This window comes from Marmota marmota, unplaced genomic scaffold (assembly GCF_001458135.2).
Source record: "Marmota marmota marmota unplaced genomic scaffold, marMar, whole genome shotgun sequence".
Classification (NCBI taxonomy): Eukaryota; Metazoa; Chordata; class Mammalia; order Rodentia; family Sciuridae; genus Marmota; species Marmota marmota.
In genome coordinates, this window is record NW_026000174.1 from 60,213,931 (window position 1) to 60,232,903 (window position 18,973).

Genomic DNA, 18,973 nt, shown 5'->3' on the forward strand with positions numbered 1-18,973 from the left:
GGCGCTGCCGCGCAGCAGCTCCGCACCGCCGCCGGCGGCCGGCCTCCGCCATCTTTCACTTCCCCGCAGAGGGGAAGGCTTCCAGGACTTTCCCAAGCTGGGGAGCCCCCAGAAAGAGCAATGAAGAAAAAGACCCAGGGAATGATGTGAGAAGTGTGGATTTATGGCCAGGAGAGGCTGGGGGCAGAGTCCAGGGCCGAGAGCGGGGCAGTGGCAGCCAGAGGCCTGAGGCTCCAAGGCTGGTTCACCGCGCCACTGGCTCAGAAGGAGCAGACGAAGGGCAGCTGCCTATGGCACGGAGCTCGTCGCCAGTGGCCATCTGGAAGTAGAGAGCACAGTGATGTCAGCTGCCTCTCTGGGTCTGGCCGATGCCCCACCCCTTCCCTCCTAAGGTACCTCGGATGTCCCTTCTGCAGCCATCGTCATTGGGCGTTGGACACACTAACTTACATTTACCAAGCCATATCATGACCTGGGCTATGTGCTAAGTGCTTTCCCCGTCGACTGTCACCTTCTGTCCTCACCTCAACTCCAAGAGGCAGGTGCTGTCATGATCCTTGTCCCACAAAGAGGAGACTGAGGCTTGGTAGAGATCAATAACTTGCCTGTAACCTGCCTGGCAAGTGGCAGAGCTGGAATGTGACTCCTAGCCCTCTTGCTCTAGCACATATGGTCTTAGCCACTAACTAAACTCCCTCACATCTGCCGCGCATGCTGTTGCCCACATCTGCTGTTTGAAGCTGGCATCTTGTCTCTCAGCCATCTCTAATTACCACACCCGGCCTTCTCCTTCATTCACACCTTATATCCATGTGTCCCTCTCATTTTCACATTGACCACTTGAATCTGTCACCCTCTTATCAGAGGAAGTTAAGGACCCCTAGCCAACTCCCTCATACCTAGAGGACCCCTGCCACCTGGTTTTATTCAAGGGATCCCTGTATCTCAGCCTTTCTCACAGACAAGTGATAACTCACAAGTTGGGGTTGGATGTGAGCTTAAGGAGATGTGTCCAGGCAGCTCAAAGGGATAGCTTCTGAGAATCCACTTTGTCACCCCCTTCTCCTTCCCCAGGGGCCCATTCCTCTCACCTCCAGTACATAGGGTCACACAGTGGCCTCCTGAACACCCAGGTTGCCCTGAAGCCCAATATGCAAAATTCCAGGAGCTTCCATCAGTCCAGCAAAACTTCTTCCACAGGAACTGGAGAAAAGATAAGGCAGATCAGAGGGCAGAGGTCTAGGAAGGCAGATCCAGGTACTCAGAGATAGCCACTGCTGCCTTCCCTCTCTGCCTGCCTGGCCAGGAGCGAGATACCTTTGCAACCTATTCCTGAAGCTTTGTGGGCAATGGCAACCGTTTGTCCCAGCCATCCCACAGAGCAGACTTCTCCAACCACACGGGAGGATCTTGCTAACATGCAGATTCTGATTCAGGAGACCTGGGGTTGGGCCCAAGATTCTGCATATTTAACAAGCTACCAGGTGATGCTGATACTGCTGGCCCATGGACCACACCTCGAGTACCAAATATAATGGCATTTATTCATCCACAATCTCAGAGCCACCCCAAGATAAGAAGATCCCTATTGTAGAAATGAAGAAGCTTAGGATTCCTAAAGCTCTTCAGTTAGTAAGTGACCAACCTGAACCTAGAATCTGTCTCATGACTTGAGTGTTATACTGGTAAATGTTTTTGAAACCAGCTCTGGGGAAAGGTGAGAAAATGGGAAGTAGGAAGGAGCCCTGATGTATAACATGATATTTTGGGTTCTGAATTGTCCCACAAAGGCTCATGTGCTTGTGGTTTGATCAGCAGCCCATAGTGTGATTGGGAGATGGTGGCACTTTTAAGAGGCGGGACCTAAGCCAAGTGCTGGGATAAGTCCCAGTGACTCAGGAGGCTGAGGCAGAAGGATCACAAGTTGAGGCCAGCCTGGGCAACTTACTCAAAACAAAAATTTTTAAAAAGGTTGGGGATGCAGCCCAAAGACAGTTCACTATTGGGTTCAATCCCCAGTACCCCCCAAACCAAACAAAAATGAGGCAGGGAGGCAGTTAGGTCAATGGGGGTGTGCTCTTGAAGGGGATTTTGGGACCCTGGCCCATTCCTCTCTTCTTTTCTTTCCTGTTGCGATGAGGTGAACACATCTCCTCTGCCATACACTGCTGCCACAATATTCTGTGCTGCCACGGGTCCAAAGAAACACGGTCAAATGACCATGAACTGAAAGAGTGAGCCAAGATAAACCTTCTTCCTTAAAAGTTGATTCTCACAGACATTTTATTGGGGTAATGAAGACTGATGGACATATAACAACTGCCAATATCCTTGGTGTAAAGGATACCATGTCTGATTTTAAGCTACCAGCATGGAGTTAGCTCAGAGATGTGTGTAATTTGTTCTCTCAAAACAGCACAAGCCAGCTCCGGCACTTGTTTGCTTACCCCTCTATGGACACCTTATCTGTGCTAGGTTAAGGCTTGGCCCCAGCAGGTGCTCCCTTAAAACAATCAAAAATAATTTTCTGTACTGAGTAGTTGGCCCCGGACTTACCCAGCCCCTGAGGACGCCTCCAATCCAGATCTGGGCCTGGTTTATCTTACTGGCCAAACAATGAACACGATAGTTGAAATTGTAGTTGTGAATGGAGACAAGGTTGCCTTGGTAGCATCTCCTGCAGACATTCTGCAGAGATAAGGGGGGAGGTAGAAAATTCACTCTCTTTTTTCTCAAATTCCTGAGTCTCCAATCAAGACACCTACAACCATTTTCAAGTTAGAAATAAGGGACCTATTTCTCTCCATCAATAACTTTTGCTCCTTAATCAGTTGCCAGGGCATTCTTTCAGGAAATAATAATAATTATTATTATTAATAATACTTATTTATAGTCACTATTTACTGAGTGTTAATTCTAACTATCCTGAATGCATTACCTCAGTTAACCTTCACAACTCTAAGATATTGGTAGTATTCAGTCAGCTTTCTGTATCTGTGGGTTTCTCATTCACAGATCTTTAAAAACCACAGATCAAAAATTTTTAAATTGTATCTGTACTGAACATGTACAGACTTTTTTCTTGTCATTATTCTCTAGACAATACACTATAACAGTAATTTATGTAGGATTTATACTGTATTCAATATTATAAGTAATCTAGAGAAGATTTCAAGTACATGGAGGGAATTGCACAGATTATATACAAATAATTTGCCATTTTTATATAAGGGCCTTGAACATCTGAAGATTTGGGTATCTATGGCAGGGGTGGAGGTCCTTGAATAAATACCCCATGCAAACTGAGAGACAACCGTATTTCTTCATCTTACAAATGAAGATACTGAAGCTCTGAAAGATGTGGCTACTTGCCCAGGTGACAGACCATGGAAAGTATAAATAATATTGAACACAGATGTATCTAATACCCATGATTTTGTTCAAATTAGTGGTTCTCAAAGTGCAGTCCTCAGACCAACAATATCATTGCCACCTGGGAATTTGTTTCAAATGTAGATTCTCAGGCTCAGCCCCAGAAATTGTGGGAGTAAAGTCCTCAAATCTGTATTTTAACAAGACCTCCTGGTGATTCTGAAACTAGGGTTTGTGGGCCACTAAGTTAAACAACTAGAGAACAGAAGTTTGGATCTACTCTCTTCTCTGAGCCTGCATTCCCCTTCCCACCCTGCACAGACGCTCCTGGCCACTTACCTGAGCTTGAGAAAATGTCTTTGGAGTTTGTACCAGCAGATAGCGACAGGTTTTGCACCCAGAATCTCCCTGAATTTGAACAGTATCCTCTTCCCTGGGGCATAGCAAGTTGTGCTCTAAGGGAGGTGGGCCTGACTCCACAGCCTCCTCATCTTCAAAGGCTTCTTGATACCCTGAAGTCTTGACCTCATCGCCCTCTACTTGAATCCCCTCTTCAGTCAGGGCCAACTCTCCCTTCTGCTCCCCTGAGCCATCTGGATCCTGATCCAGGTCTGTCTCTGTCTTTAGGCTCTCCAGATGGGGGGCATCATTCTCTAGGAAGAAGAGGTAGCCTGCCATCACATCAGAGGCTCCCTCCTTCCAGGACCACGGACAGCTCCAACCATCCTGCTCAGGTCCTCTGGAGCCAGCCCAAACGGCCTCCTCCATGTTGGATGAGGAGAGATGTCTTGGGTCAGAGTCACAAATGGATGAGAACCTGACCCCTGGCTGACTCCAAAGGTGTACATTTGGGGGCAGGAGGAAGGAGCATGTGTGAGAATCTTGGGACAGCCACCAGCTCTTCATCTTAACAGGTGGGTGCTTACCTCTTATGAAGGAACCCTGAGAAAAAATTCAGGTCCCAATTCTAAGTTCAGGATAATCTTGCCAGAGATGGGCCAGATCAACTGAGGAGGAGAGACTGGCCCTGCCCCATGGGAGTAAAAATAAAGGGAGGGGAACATTAAAAAGAGGAGAAAGGAGAAATGATGAGTGAGAAGGGGATGGGAGGACTTACTTACCCAGATAAAGAGCAGAAACTGTCCCCAGCAGGAGAAGGGCTAGGTGCAGGGGGTGTTTCATATCTACTCAGTCTTGTAGCCAGACACAACTCCGCCTTCCTCCTCGAGGCTGTCTGTGTGTCTAGCACAGCCCCTGGCATATAGTACAGCAGCAATATTTGTTTAATTAATTGATTAAAGGACAAACTAGAGGGCTTCCTCTTCCTCCAGTGGACAGACCCTGAGCTGAAGCATCTGGAAAAGGAATGGGGAAGGGACAGCACGGGTGCAAAAGTCCCCTTTTCCTGAAATCCTCACACAATCCTGGACCACAATCTCAGACCTTATAGGAACAGGGCTGCTGAGTTCCCTCATGCTGGGGGAGGAGTGAGGGAGGATAGTGGCCATCACTGACCACCTCAGGACAGGTCTCCTGGTGTTTTCCACCTGAGATCCCACTTCCTCCCAGGCTCTGAACACCCCCCTCCTATGGCAACAGGAAGAGTACTCACCTTCTGGCTCCTCCAAGTTCAGTGCCTCTGGAGGCTGTGCCCCACAAGCAGCCTTTATGCTGGGCTTTTGGGGAAGTGGGAAGAGGCCAGGATGATTGCCCCAGGCCAGGGCTGGGGCAGTGGAGCTGATAACAACTGTTGGCTCAGTCTTCTTACCTCTGGATCTTGCTCTCTCCTGGGACTGCAGGGCCCTGCCCTGTCCAGCCTGCTGCCCTGAATGGGAGCCCACACACACTGTCTTGCCTGGCTGTCATGCCTATTGTCCAGGCATATTATTATTATTAGTGTCCCTTAAAGTTCTCCATCTAGCTGGGCATGGTGGCATATGTCTGTAATCCCAGCAGCTCAGGGATCACAAGTTCAAAGCCAGCCTCAGCAAAAGCAAGGTGCTAAGCAACTCAGTGAGACTCTGTCTCTAAATAAAATACAATAGGGCTGGGGATGTGGCTCAGTAGTCAAGTGCCCCTGTGTTCAATCCCCGGCACACCCCCTAAAAAAATCTAAATAATATCTAAACAATGCCCCTTAACTCAGGAGTAGCCTCCCATGATCAGTATCCCAGAAGTAGGGACCTCAGGGAGCAACACTCTCTTGAGCTCTTATTTCCCTTCACCCATTTCCACCAGGAATGTTTGACTATTTGTGCTTCACAGATGTGAGAAATGAGGCGTAGTGGAGGAACACAATTTGCCAAGGTTACACGGACAGTGAAGGAACTAGGATTTCTAAGTCTCTCTAGCTCCAACTCTTTTCTCCCCTCCTCCCATATCCTCACCCCCTGCCCTCCCTCCCTCTCTTTCTCATTTTTAGTGTGTGAAAAACCTTGATGTTTCCTCTGTACTGAAAATCTAGATCAGGGATTCCTAACCTTTATACTGTTTATATTTGGGGCCAATTAATAGTTGTGGGGGGCTGCCCTGGGCATTGTGGAAAGCTCCACAACACCCCTGATATCTACGAGATATCATCTTACTAGATGTCGGTAGCAGCTCCCCTGAGAACAACCAAGAATGTCTCCCCTCATTTCCTAATGTCCTCTGGAACATCTGGGGATCGCTGATCTAGAACATGCCATTGTGTCCAACCTCAAGGCATATGTCCATGGCTGGCCAAGAGGCGGAGCTAGAATGAAAAGCTACATGCAGAATCTTCCAGACACAGATAGGTCACCTTCCCACCCCAAGTTTACCTCCGCTCTCTTACTAGAGGCTGATAGGAGAGTCCAGAGTCGGAACTAGGATCAGCCAAGTGAGGCCCTCATCTTAGATGAAAAATTTAAGGAGGCACTAAAAAAAAAAAAATTCAGTATGCAGGATAAATAGTATTTTAACACAATCTTTCTTTAAAGTCAAAATTAATGCAAAACATCCTTGAGGAACAAAATATCAAAATTCTAACCTACCAAACCCAGCCAAATTCCCAGCAGTCCAAAGAAAATTCAGCAAATGCTGAGCCCTGGCGGCCAGATTGCTCTGCCAAGACTGTGGAGTGGAGGGGGGCACTCAACTCCAGGCCTCCTACTGGAGAGTGCACATTTGTTGCCCATATTCCAGCCCAGGCCTCCAAGGCAGCAGGGACAAGTAGCCCGGAGGGCCAGGAGGCCTGGATCCCTTCCCCTCCTCTGCTCTCCCAAGGGAACTACAAATGGAGAAGTAACCGAGAGGTTATTTCTGGGCCTGGTTGCAAAGTAACTGCCTTAGCTCTTATCTCCCTGGCCCAACGAACCAGACCTGCTTATCTACCTGATTGTGGGAGGATTGGCCAATGCCAGGGCCCAAGAGCCTGGTCAAGGGATTTCAAACTTGAGACCTCCCTAGTAAGAAAGGAGAAGAATGGACTCCCCTTTTCCATATTCACCCTCACTCCCTCACCCCGGAACCCAGGCCAGGGCTCCATTCTACCTGTGGTCGGATGACCTATTATCTTGGCTCTCTCAGGAGGCAGCACCTCCATCATTTTAGAGATGAGGAAATGACATCTCAGAGAGCCCAAGAGCACAGAGCAAGTTGGAGACCAGCCTAAACCCAGGTCTTCAGGCTCCTTACCCACCCACAACTGCCTTCCTCCAGCCTCCTCCCACGGACCTCCCTCCTCTCCAAGCCCATTCCCTGCCTCGAGTTGACTCATTTTTTTGTTTTTGTTTTGCGCACAAACCTCAGGCAAAGACATTCTAATGACTTCAACAACCTCATCAATGACCACAATGGTGATGCCTGTCTGAGTTAAAACTAGAAATGACTTTTTTTAATTTTTTGTACTTGGGATGGAACCCGGGGCACTCCACCACTGAGCTACATCCCCAGTCCTTTTTATATTTTGAGACAGGGTCTTACAAAGTTTCCCAGGATGGCCTTGAACTTGGGATCTTTCTGCCTCAGCCTCTTGAGGTGCTTGGAGTACAGGCATGTGCCACCATGCCTGGCTCAAAAATGACATTTTTGAAGGTCCACCCCAAACTAGATCCTACAACATAATCTTTTAAAAAATCATTCTACAAATTGGGTATTGTCATCTCTACATATTTACTACAAAATCAGGAGAGGTTAAATTACTTACCCAAGTTTCACAAACTAGTAACAAGCGGTATGCAGGACCCTAGTCTGTCTGACTTCCTGGTCCTTGTTTGATAGACCCAAACGTGCTACACCGTCTGGCCAGTGGTGCCAACGTTTTCAACGTACTTGGAACACCAAGTCTTTAGATGACTGTCGGCAGCAATGTTTACAGATTTAGTCCAACCCCACACTACACAAAGGCTGGGTCTCATCGTCTTTAAAGTCACATGGTCCAGCTACTCAGGAGGCTGAGGCAGGAGGATCAAAACAAGTTCAAGCCGGGTTAACTTAGTGAGATCTTGTCTCAAAATTTTAAAAAATGAAAAAGGACTGGGGTGGAAGCTCAGCAGCAGAGTGCTTGCCTAACCTGTGTCGGGATCTGGGTTCAATCCCCAGTGCCAAAACAAAACCAAAACAAAACCAAAAAAAAACCCAAAAACCCAGGCACATGGTGTGGTGTACAGTGAAATCACAAAGCCCAGAGTCAGCCACTCTGTTCCTCAGTTTTCTCATCTGTAAGGATAATAATAGGACCTTCCTCTAATAACATCATCTGGTTGTGAAGTTGGGGGTGGCTCTTGTCAGTCACCTTCTGAGATGAGGCACGCGGAACTGCGGGCGGCCCCGTCAGTGAGTAAGGAGTGAGCGCTGCGTCCTTTGAGCTCTCTGCTGCTCTGCTCTTTGCACCGTGTACAGAACTACACACGTGCCATTCCCAAGGGGTGATCTTCGTTTCCCAGAGCTCAGTTAGCTTCTTGTCAGAAAGAATTGCACACGCACAGCAATTCTCCTTATTTCATGATCTTTACTTTAAAAAAAAAAATCTTTTTATGAACAAATAACATGCACCCTGCCCTGTGCACTGGAGAGTGGGCGGCAGAGGGAAGCTTCACAGTGGGCGCCACTGCGAGACCACACCCAGAACAATAGACGGAACAGGATGAGGAGCCCTGAAGCCTCCCTCCCGCCTCCTTCTTGACATTATCCCCCAAAGGGAATCTCCATGGACTGAGAGTCAACACACACCCAACCAAAGAGATGTGTGAGGAAAAAGATAAAATCCACCACTCCAATAGAACCTAGCACATAATAAGTGCCTAGCAAATGGGAGACTTTATTTAAGAGTGTGTGTGTGTGTGTGTGTGTGTGTGTTTTGCTGGGGATCCAACCCAGGCCCTCATATATGCCAAGCAAGTGCTTTTCCACTGAGCTACACCTGTGGTCCCTATTATTCTTTATTATATGAGGAAACAGTGCCCTTTCCACGTTAGAGTATAAAGTCCATGAGGGCAAGGACTGAAAGGCCTTCAGCTATATTCTCACAGCATCCACAACAGGGCAGAACCCATCGTACCTGTTTCACATGTTGCCATCTGTGAAACCAGCGCTGCCATAGAGCAGTGTGTGCGTTCTGTCTCTTTCTCAATTGACTGAAAGACCCTGGACAAACTCCTTCCCCTCTCTGAGCCACACTCAAAAACAATGAGTTCTTTATGTGTATCCCTCTAAGACCCCTGTCCCATGTTCTATGAATTGTCCCATGTTCTATGAATTTGAAGATTCCTAAAGGGAAAGGGCCTCAGGGCATTGACCCCTTTTACTCTGCTGGCCTCCCTAGTGGAGAAGGGGTTTAGAATGCCTTTCTTCTGATGGAAGCTTCCTCATCTCCAGCTGGGTGAGTCTTACGTCCCAAGAGAAACCCAGGAGTGAGGGAGAACAGCCAAAGCCTCCAGTCATGGGGTCATAATGGTTAAAGAAACAGACTTCAGAGCAGCTAGAGTCAGATCTTGGCATTGGATGCACTCCAATGTTTAGTCTTGGGCAAGTCTTTTGACAAGTCATGACTTTTCTGAGTCTGCTTCTGCAAAGTGGAAATAAGAAGGATTGATTGCACAAAGTCATTATGTAAAATACCTGCCACAGCTGGGGGTACTTTGTGGGTGCTCAAAAAGTGGTAGTAATGAGCAACTTATTGAGCTTATATTATAAAAAAAACTACATGAGCTGGAGGTGATGGTGTATACCTGTATTCACAGCTACTCAGGAGACTGAGGCAAGAGGATCACAAGTTCAAGGCCAACCTCAGCAAGTTATCAAGACCCTCCCCCATCTCTGATGCATAGCAAGTTGTCTTCTTCTGGGTTTTCCCAGAAGCAGAGCTTGAGGCAAGGATTTGAGTGTAAATACTATAGTAAATTTGGGAAGTGCAGAGATACTCGTAGGAAGCAGAGAATTCATCTGGGGAAGAGCAGGCAGCCAGTACAAGGTGTGTTGTAAGGCCAGTCACTTAATGGGTAACCGAGAAGTGGTGCCCAATACATGCCATGGATCTATTCCATTTAAGGGGCAAAGGACTGGGGTGCTTATGTACCCACTTCTGAGAGTTGTCTGCTGTTCCCAGGGACGTGTCAATTTCCAATCACATCAAACCAACCATAGTTCTGGAGTTGGGAGAAATGAGTGGAAAAGGCCCTTGGACACAGAGATGCACATATAAGCCCACCCAAAACCCTGGAAGTTCTGGAAGATGAAGCAGGGGTTCCTGGCAACACCTGCCATATAGATGCCCAGTAATTGGATCTTCTGAGACCCACCAGAGCCCATTCAGCTGCCACTGGAAAGCTCCACAGACCCCAGTACCAACTCTCCATCCTTGAGGAGCAATAACTTCTAAACCATTCTATGAAAGGTATAGAATGTGTGTTGGAATCATAAGGCAGAAAGTTCAAAGGTGAGGCTAAGCAGTGTGGACCAATGATCTCAGGAAAAAATGCACTTTTTTCAGTATAGCAATTTTATTGTAGGGAAGTGGCAGGAAAGGCAGCAGACAGGAAAGGGGAGGCAGCTGCCTGGGAGGGGGCCAATTCTAGCTCCTGGCTGGGACCACCTCAGTAGGAACAGAGGAAGGGAAGTCTTTTGGCACAGTGAGCTGTACGCCAGTTACCTCCTGAGCAGGCAGAACAAGAAGGAGCCATCAGCCTCCTGCCTACCCCTTCCTCTTCCCCCAGGAAGACTCCCCTCCCAACTCCTGCCTCCAGCCCCAAGCCTCAGTGGAGGGGAAAGACCCAGGAGGCCTCTCCCTGGAGTGCAAGGCTCCTTCCCTAGAGCTGCCTCCTTGGGCGCCCCCCCAGAACTTCCCATCATTCATCCCCAGCCCATCTCACCTCGGGTACACAGGGCCACACATCTGCCACCACAGGTGTTGGGCTGGCCGGCAGCCCAGTACGCAAAATTCCAAGAGCTGCCATCAGCCCAGAGGAACCTTTTACAACGGCCCTAGGGAAGGTAGAAGGAGAAGTGGTAGACTGAGGAGGGGTAGAGGGAGGCAGAGAGACAGAACCAGTGTTGTCCTTGCTGGCTCTTCCTGCTGTCTGCAGGGCCATGGGCCCTTGACCACAGTGGACATTGTCCTAGTCAACTGCACCGTCATCGCATGCTGGGCATCCCAGTGACACAATCACCCTTAAGTTGACCCCATCCTAGAGCTAAGAGGCCCACAATCTTGCCCAGTTCATGGAGATAGAGGCCGAGAGGAACCTGAACCCAGACCTCCTGATTCTAAGTCCTGGGCTCTTCCCAATGCCTGGGCAGGCCGTGGGTGCCTCGTCCAGGTGCGCTTCCTTTCCCAGCCGTTCAGAGGCTCATAGAGCAGAAATGCAGACACATCCACAGCAAGTTGGGCCCTGGCTGGGGTCAGCAGGTGTTGGCACTCCTCCTACCCTGCCCACGATCCTGCCTCCGATCCAGACTTGACCCTGGTTGAGCACCCTGACGGAGCACTGGAGTTGGTAATTAAAGCTGAAGTTGTGGATGGAGACGAGGTTGCCCCGGTAGCATCTCTGACAGACAAACTGCAAGACAGGGAAAAAGAGGGAGAATGCAGTGTCCTTCACACAGGAATCCCCATGGCCAGAGCCTTGGGGTCTCTGAGTCTCCAAAATGTATGCTCTACCTCCCCATCACGACTATTTCAAAGATTGGTGAACAAAAGACAACATGGAAAAAAAGGGGGGGATTTCAAATATACTGATACCAAAATAAAGTCGTGTACAGAATGCATCAAGTTTGCACATATCCCCCCATCTGACCCCAGCACCTCTGGAGGCCTCAGCCTCTACTGACACCCCAGAGCCCTCAAAATGGAAAAAATACTAGTGCCTCAGAAGCTGAAGACATGTCTCCTGCCCCCTCCCCTGCCCAGCCTCAGCCTCAGACCACTCACCTGAGCCTTATTAAACCGCTTGACGCTCCTCACCAGGAGGTAGCGACACGTCTTGCATCCAGGGCTGCCTTCCAGTTTGACTATGTCTTCTTCCTTAGGGCACTGAAGGTCCTTGTCCACCACATCAAGGGCTGAGTCTGACTCCACAGCCTCCTCTTCCTCAGGAACATCTTCGCTTCCAGAGCCTCCTTCTACCTCCTCCTCCAGCGGCATCAGCTCCCCAGCAGGGGCCTCCTCAGGTTCTGGTTCTAGTGTCTCCCCATCCTGAGGCAAGGCTTCATTTTCCAAGGGGCTGTTGACGTCGGGAGTTTCTGTCCCTGGCAGGGAGAAAGACCAAGTGTCCATCCTTCACCTCGGGCCCTGGTTCTTCCTCGGAACCATGGACAGCTCCTGCCCCCTGCCCCCCCCCCCCACCCCGTGCCAGCCATTGTCCTCTCGACTCTGCCTGGAAAGAGAAATCTGCAACCGCGCCTCTGGGAGGAGGACTCAGCCTCCCCCTTGAGGTCAAGGTGGTTAAGAGCAAGGGCTTAGAGTCAGGCCCTCTAGGTTCGATTCCTGGCTCCATTTACTGCTGGCGTTATTTCTTTGTGAAATTGATAAGCAATGCTACATACCTCGTGGAGATGCTCTAAGGAGTCAAGGAGATAAGGCATGCGACATTCTCAGTAAGCTCAAAGTAAAAGGAACTGTGCGCACCACTAGCATTACGTAGACTGGACAAAATAGGGACTGTCACAGTAGATCCAAGACTATAGTCATGACAGATGCCTGAACAGAGATTCTAAATTAGGGCATGATCAGGGAAGGGAGCGAGTACTTGCTTCAGACTCATCTACCATAGAACAAAACAAAACAGAGAAAGGAAGACTGAAGGCCAAGACTTACTCAGATGAAGAGTAGAAACGGCCCCAACCAGAAGAGTCAGAAATAGAGGGAGTTTCATCCTGGCTTTGTCCTGCAATGGAGAAACAAGTTTGTCATTGACACACGCATAGGAGCCAGACAATCAGGGAACCTTGGGAGGGAGGTGGAGAAAAAGAAGTCAAGAACAGAAGTCAAGATGGACCAGAGAAGCGAGTGCTGAGGGAGCCCAGGCTGGCTGCTCCAGGACACTGGGAACCTCTCTGAAAAGAACAAAGCAGACCATGAGGGACGGCTGGGGCTGGCTTTCCGGTGAGCCCAGAAGTGGAGAGAATATTATGTTTATTTATTTGTATTTAATGGATCCCCTCGGAGTCTACAACCAAGAAAGGATGGAGAAGCAATGGGCCTTGGCTTTCCTGGGAACCCACAGTATTTAGAAAATGTGTCCCTTCCCCGGAGCTCAGATGCCACACATGCCTCTCAGGGCATCACCCTCAGCCTCCCCCAAGCCAAAGAGAGAAGTCCCATCCCTGCTGGCACCCATGTAACCTGAAGGCCACTAGCAGTCCCTGACAGCCCTCCAGATGCCCTCAGCCTGAGCCAGGCACCTCTCAGGAGGTAGAACTGTCATGAGCGTTAGCGCCACCGGAAGGGAGAAGAGCACTCACCTGCCCAGAGTCTTCCCTCCCTCTGCTACACAGCGGCATTTTATAGAAGACCTTGAGGAAGTTCCCCTAGGGAAGGAGGGTTTGCTTCAGCCAGAGGGAGATGAGAGGACTGATTAAAAGACATTTCTCACTTCCTGGGGAGCCCACTCATTAGCTGCCAGGGTCTCTCCCCAAGTCCCTTTCAGGCATGTGGGGGCCCTTATGGCTCGGCTCTGGGATGAGAATTTCCACCCTGTACTGCTCTTCAGAATCTCCTAAGGAGATTTTCTAAAATCCACAGTTTTCTTGCTTTCCTGGTGGAGGATGCAAATTGCCACAGACATTTGGGGAATGCGGCTTTCAGTATCTATTAGAAATAAAAATGCACATTTGCTCATTTGATCCAGTTCCCTCTTTGGAGACGGTCTTTTAGACATAAAAGCATCTGTAAGTAAGAAAAATTGTACACAGTTATGTATGGCTTGACTGAAGTATCACAAACAACCTGGATATCCATCAATAGGACAGAGAATAAAATGTGTCCCATCTATTCTAGAGAACGCCATGGGGCTATTAGAAGAGCTGGACTTATATCTGTCCACCTGACAAGATGTGGCTACTGTGTTAGTAAGTGAAAGCAAGATGCAAAAAAAGCATTTAGTATGGCAATACATTACAAAGAAAAAGCCCTCTGCAGGTGCTTATATGTAAGTTTCTTTTATATGGTCACTAGAAGAGCTGGAATGCTAAAAAGGATTCACACCAGCCTGCTGACCTTGCTGGCCTCCACCGGAGAGAGTGGAGAGGGAGATTGTTCTTTTCCTTCTTTTTATAACTTTGCATTTCTTCAATGGTTATGATCAATGTGTGCTAAATCTATAATACTGGGAGAGGCTTTATTAAAGATTTAAAAACTATACAAACCCTTCACTGGAAAATTCTGGCTGGCTAGTAGGTCCAGAGGGGAGGGCAGATGTCTTGCATTTTTGAGAAGTTTCCAGCTGACTCGGATGGGAAATTAGTCTGGAAATCACTGCCCTGAGGATATCTAAGCACACAAAGTGTCCCCTTGTGTACTTAACCACTTTGCATCAGAACCTGACCATTCAGCTGACCAACTCACTGATCCTTATGCTGGTAATATTTACTGCACATTTTTAAATGCTGTGCATGGCAAGTATTGTCTCATTTCAACTTTAAAGAATTTTCCAGGTAAGGCTTGTGACTCCTGACCCAGCCCCCTCCCCACTGCCCACACTGGATAAACTTCCTCTATGTTCTTCTTGGAGAGCCACGGATTTGTCCTTATTGCAGTTAGACATTTTTAGCTGTGTGTGTGTGTGTGTGTGTGTGTGTGTGTTTATCTGGTCTGTGGGTCAACATCTACCCTCTTCCCTTGACAAAAAGCTCTGTGATGACAGGAGGCCACATCTCTTTACTCAATTGTATCATTGGTGTTGGGTGTCACAGTGCCTGGCACATAGTAGGTTCTTAATAAATATGAATGAAAATGGTTAAGTAAATAGTCCGAGTAAATACCAGGGTTCAAATCCAGTTTTCTCTGGCACCCAACTTCTCTCCCTTCCTGTGTGCCTGCTGTGTGCAAGCAGAGACAAAACCAGGGTGAGGCGTAATCTGTGCCCTTGATTTGCTTATGGACTGAATGGGAAGATGAGATGCATAACAGGTAAAGTGAGAGGGAAAGGGGTCGGACCCAAGCTAGGCTCACCCTCTGCCAATTCAGGAGGAAGTTCATCCACAGAAGAATGGCAGAAAGGGCTCCCTGGAGATAAAGGCCTGGCTCTTGTCCAGATGGAAAGGTGGTAAATAGAAGGGAAGGAAATGGAGACATCCCAGGCAGAGGGAGCATCATGAGCACAGGTGAGCAGGTGGGATGACCCTCAGCAGAGGTGCAGGGCAGTGTTACTACCTTCCAACTGAAGTTAGCAGAATATTTCAAAGGGATTGAACAAGCAGAATAAGAATGCATCCTGTCTGGAACTAAGATGGAGATATCCTTCTTCCTCTCCACTGATTTAAACAGACAGGAGCAGGAATCAAGGAGATACTAGACAACAGACTAGGGAGGAGCAACGAGCTGGGCTCTGCTCACCGGTCCCCCGCATTCCCTATAGGAATGATTTTCATATTGGACAAACCATTTAGAAAATGACAAGCTGGTTCTTGGGAGCTAGTTGGCTCCTGAGGCACTCCTATCCTTGAAGGAAATCTGTCTTCTATATCACACCCTTCAGGATCTGAAGTCCACAGCTTAGTGACCCTGAGATTTTATCTCTCAATGTCCAGTGGGTTGAGAGTGCAGGCTCAGGAATCAGGCAGTCCAAGTCACAGTCAGCCTGGAGTCTACCACGTAATAGCTGTGCAACTGTGGATGAGTTCCTGAACCTCCTTGTCTCTCATTATCATCATTCCTTCTGGCTGTCACCCACAGCCAGAAGGAATGAATGAGATAATGCATATATAATAGCAGACATAGTGTGAGCTGCCCAGGCACCTCACCCCTTCCTGTGGTGTTCAAAGGGACTCCTCTTGCCACGGATCTTGGTCAGGGGTGGCATGTGATTATTGAAGACAAAAGTCAAGTCGATTCCCAGCCTCCTTTGTAGCTAAGGCACAGACTAGGCTCTATTGAATGTAAATATCCATTTAAGACTCTGAACCTGGAGCTAGTGACAGAACAAATGGGAACCAGGAAGACCTCTCTCTGGCAGTGGCTAGGGAGGACAAGGTCAGGTTTCCAGGCTGCAGTGCCCCCAGAGCTGGAGGATGGATCCAGGATTCTTCATGAACTTTACTTCTTTGCAATATATTTGTTTTCAAATATATTGAATACAGTACTTCAGCCAGGAAGTATTTCTATGGACTGCCACTAAGAACCTTGATGGACGCAGCATTCAGCATCCAATTTTGTAATTGGCATTTAGTTATTGCTCAATAAGTAAATGCTGCTCATATGATTAAGCTCCGAAGTGATCAGGTTGACACACATTAATAAAGCTCTCCAGAGACCAATGTCTACATCAGGTGCCAATGGCATAATTTAGGCTGAGCTCTACCCACAGGGGCCCTTGAATCAGCATGTCCTCTCTCTATATCACAAGCTGCAGTGTGAGTAATAGATATGGATTTTGAAGGAAAGCAAAGGACTGGAGGGCTTGGGGCCCAGAGCCTTTGAACAAGGGGGGCTAATGCCCTTCACCTCTACTTGTAGGCCCACCCCCTTTCCCAGGAGGGTTGGACCCATGTTGCAGATCCTGAGCCTTGGACTCTGAGTTACTACAGAATTTATATGTCCCTAAACAGACTCTGTCACCCACCCATCTTGACATCTGCACTGTCCTGGAGGACCTGACAGATTGCTTCTGCATTTAATGTTCCCTATTCTCACCCTTAGGGGCTCTTCCCAGCTTTAGACTTATGGGAAGTTTGCTGTAGCCCCTGGTGCAGCCTGACCAGAGCAGACCAGGCACTGAAGGCTCTACCTTGCTACAATGTGGGCTTCTGCATGAGGTGTGATACCAGGCATTGAACAGAGGTTACCTTGGCAGCAGTGACCGGTGCCAAGAAACTCTGGCTTACTTCCCTCCCATTGGCCTCCAACACATAGCAGCTCAGAGGTAGAAAACTCTGCAGCTCCAGACCTACACTCTCACCATTCAGCCCTCACTCTATCTCACCCCTCCCTACACCCTGCTCCAGATTTCTCAGCCTGAAAACTATGAATAAGACTCAAGGGGCCTCAGACCCTGCAATCAGAGGCAACATATGGTGATGTTCCCAGGGTGAGGGTCTCAACTTCCCACGAGGTTCTTTTATGATCTTCCAAAAGGCTGAAGAATCTCTAACTTTACTGGTTGTCCCCCCCCCCAAAGAGTCAGGAATGACATCAAAAGTCCTTGTAATAGGCAGAATCCTAAGATGTCCTCTTAGCCTAACCCCCCACCTCCTGGGGTACACAAACTGCATAATCCATAAATGTGGTTCTACTTATATGGCTATATTATGTGACGTGATACAATTGACCTTAAGAAAGGAGAGGGTTGTGGGCGGAGCTCCGTGTTAGAGTGTGTGCCTAGAGTGCATAGGCCAGGGTTTGATCCCTAGCTCCAAAAAGGAGGTAGTGGAGGAGAAAGAGGAGGAGGAGGAGGAGATATCCGAAGTGAGCCTGACCTAATCAATTGAACCCTTAAAAGGGACTGGGCTCTTCCTGAAGTCAGAGTTTCCAAGCAAGAAGGATAGACCCCATTTCTGGATTTGAAAATGGAGGAGACCAAGGGTAAGGAATAGGTACCTTTGAGGACCTGAGAGAGTGTCCTGCTGGCAGCCAGCAAAGAAGCAGGGACCTCAATCCTACAACCCTAAGGAAAGTAGTTCTGCTACCACTAAATGAGGACCCTGAACTCTAGATGAGAATACAGCCCAGCAACACCTTGATTTTAGCCTTGCGAGATGCTGAACTGGAAACCCAGCCATGTCATACCCACATTTCCGACCTACAGAGCAGTGAATTAATAAATGTATGTGGTTTACGGTTGCTAAGTGTGTTGTGATGTGTTGTGCAGCATAGAAGACTAATGTAGTCTGCAAGGCCCATCTCCTTCCTGGGGTGAAATGTGTAGTTGGTGGAGGGATTAGCCTGGAGAAGTGTCCCAAATGAATGGGCTTGAGGGCCATTGTCAGGATCCAGGAACAGCAGAGCAGATCGGGTGGACAGATGAGAGGTTCCATTCAGGCTAAAAGTGCTCCCACCCTTCCCTTTAGATCCCAAGGAGCCAGGGCGGGGGCCCTTCTAATTCTAGGTTTTGCTCAGGCGGACTCTCCCTGCCTCAAAGAAGCGAAGGATTTCAGGGGCCTAACTTTCAGAACTTATCGACTGCCTGCTAACTGGGCTTGGCCAATATCCCCATGGGGCAGATAAGAGGTGGTGAAAGGGCTGTCCCCTTCCCAGGGGCAAGTGGCCCAGCAGATAGGGACCTGGGCCGTTGCTCTGTGAAATCGGTCTCAACAACAGCTCCTCTGACACTTCCCCATTCAGATGCCTCTATAATTGATATAGCACAAGATGATTGACATGCTAGAGTTGAGAGGGCCCTTAGGGATGACCCAATCCAGTCTCATGTCTCAGATGTGGATGAAAATCCTGGATTGGACCCAGAGGTCCCCATTCCCAGTTCACTGTTCTTCCTGAAAGGGACCCTCCTTTCCCTCCAGGCACCTCCTCTCCAGAGGCTCTGAGCAAGGTTGGAAGGAATATGCCTTTGCAGTCAGTGCTTCTCTCTGCCCGGCCTCCCACCTTCAATATGTCCCCAGTCGATCCACATCCGTCTGTTTCTGCTGCCACCTCACTGGCTCATGTTTGATAACATACATTAAAACCCATGGTCCCCACACTTCCCATTAACACACTAGCAATTAACCCAAACTCACTGTCACCACCTACAAGGCCATCCACTAACAGTATCTTGTCTCCCGGTCCAACCTCACTAGAGTGACTGAGCCTCCCAGATCCCCTGGCAAAGATAAAGGCTATGCATTTACTCCTTTTCCTCTGCCAGGTCTCAACTCAGAGGTAACCTCTCCAGAGAAACCTTCTCTAAGAACTTGGTCTAGAGAAGTCCACCCACCCTACTCTCATATCCCCTTTGTTCCACGTCATCCCATCTATTTCCATCTAAGCATT

General features: G+C 48.6%; 2 protein-coding genes across 3 annotated transcripts; both read right to left on the minus strand.

The window, feature by feature from the left end:
• Positions 1-145: 145 nt before the first annotated feature.
• Prg3 (proteoglycan 3, pro eosinophil major basic protein 2) lies at positions 146-5,299 on the minus strand. The gene is made up of 6 exons (XM_015477258.2): positions 4,985-5,299; positions 4,494-4,626; positions 3,712-4,025; positions 2,557-2,688; positions 1,092-1,203; positions 146-319 (listed from the first exon to the last, which is right to left on the minus strand). Exons 2-6 carry the CDS (start codon positions 4,552-4,554, stop codon positions 261-263), a joined length of 678 nt encoding a protein of 225 aa, XP_015332744.1. The 5' UTR covers positions 4,555-4,626; positions 4,985-5,299; the 3' UTR covers positions 146-260.
• Positions 5,300-5,806: 507 nt separating this feature from the next.
• On the minus strand, positions 5,807-13,408 carry Prg2 (proteoglycan 2, pro eosinophil major basic protein). Of its 2 annotated transcripts, none has more exons than XM_048788846.1 (6): positions 13,294-13,408; positions 12,647-12,716; positions 11,762-12,078; positions 11,259-11,390; positions 10,704-10,815; positions 5,807-6,270 (listed from the first exon to the last, which is right to left on the minus strand). In XM_048788846.1, exons 1-6 carry the CDS (start codon positions 13,330-13,332, stop codon positions 6,260-6,262), a joined length of 681 nt encoding a protein of 226 aa, XP_048644803.1. In that variant the 5' UTR covers positions 13,333-13,408; the 3' UTR covers positions 5,807-6,259. The 2 variants fall into 2 exon arrangements, with proteins under 2 accessions (XP_048644803.1, XP_015332745.2); XM_015477259.2 differs by lacking the exon at positions 5,807-6,270 and adding an exon at positions 10,322-10,486 and having other exon boundaries at positions 13,294-13,347.
• Between the last annotated feature and the right edge of the window lie 5,565 nt (positions 13,409-18,973).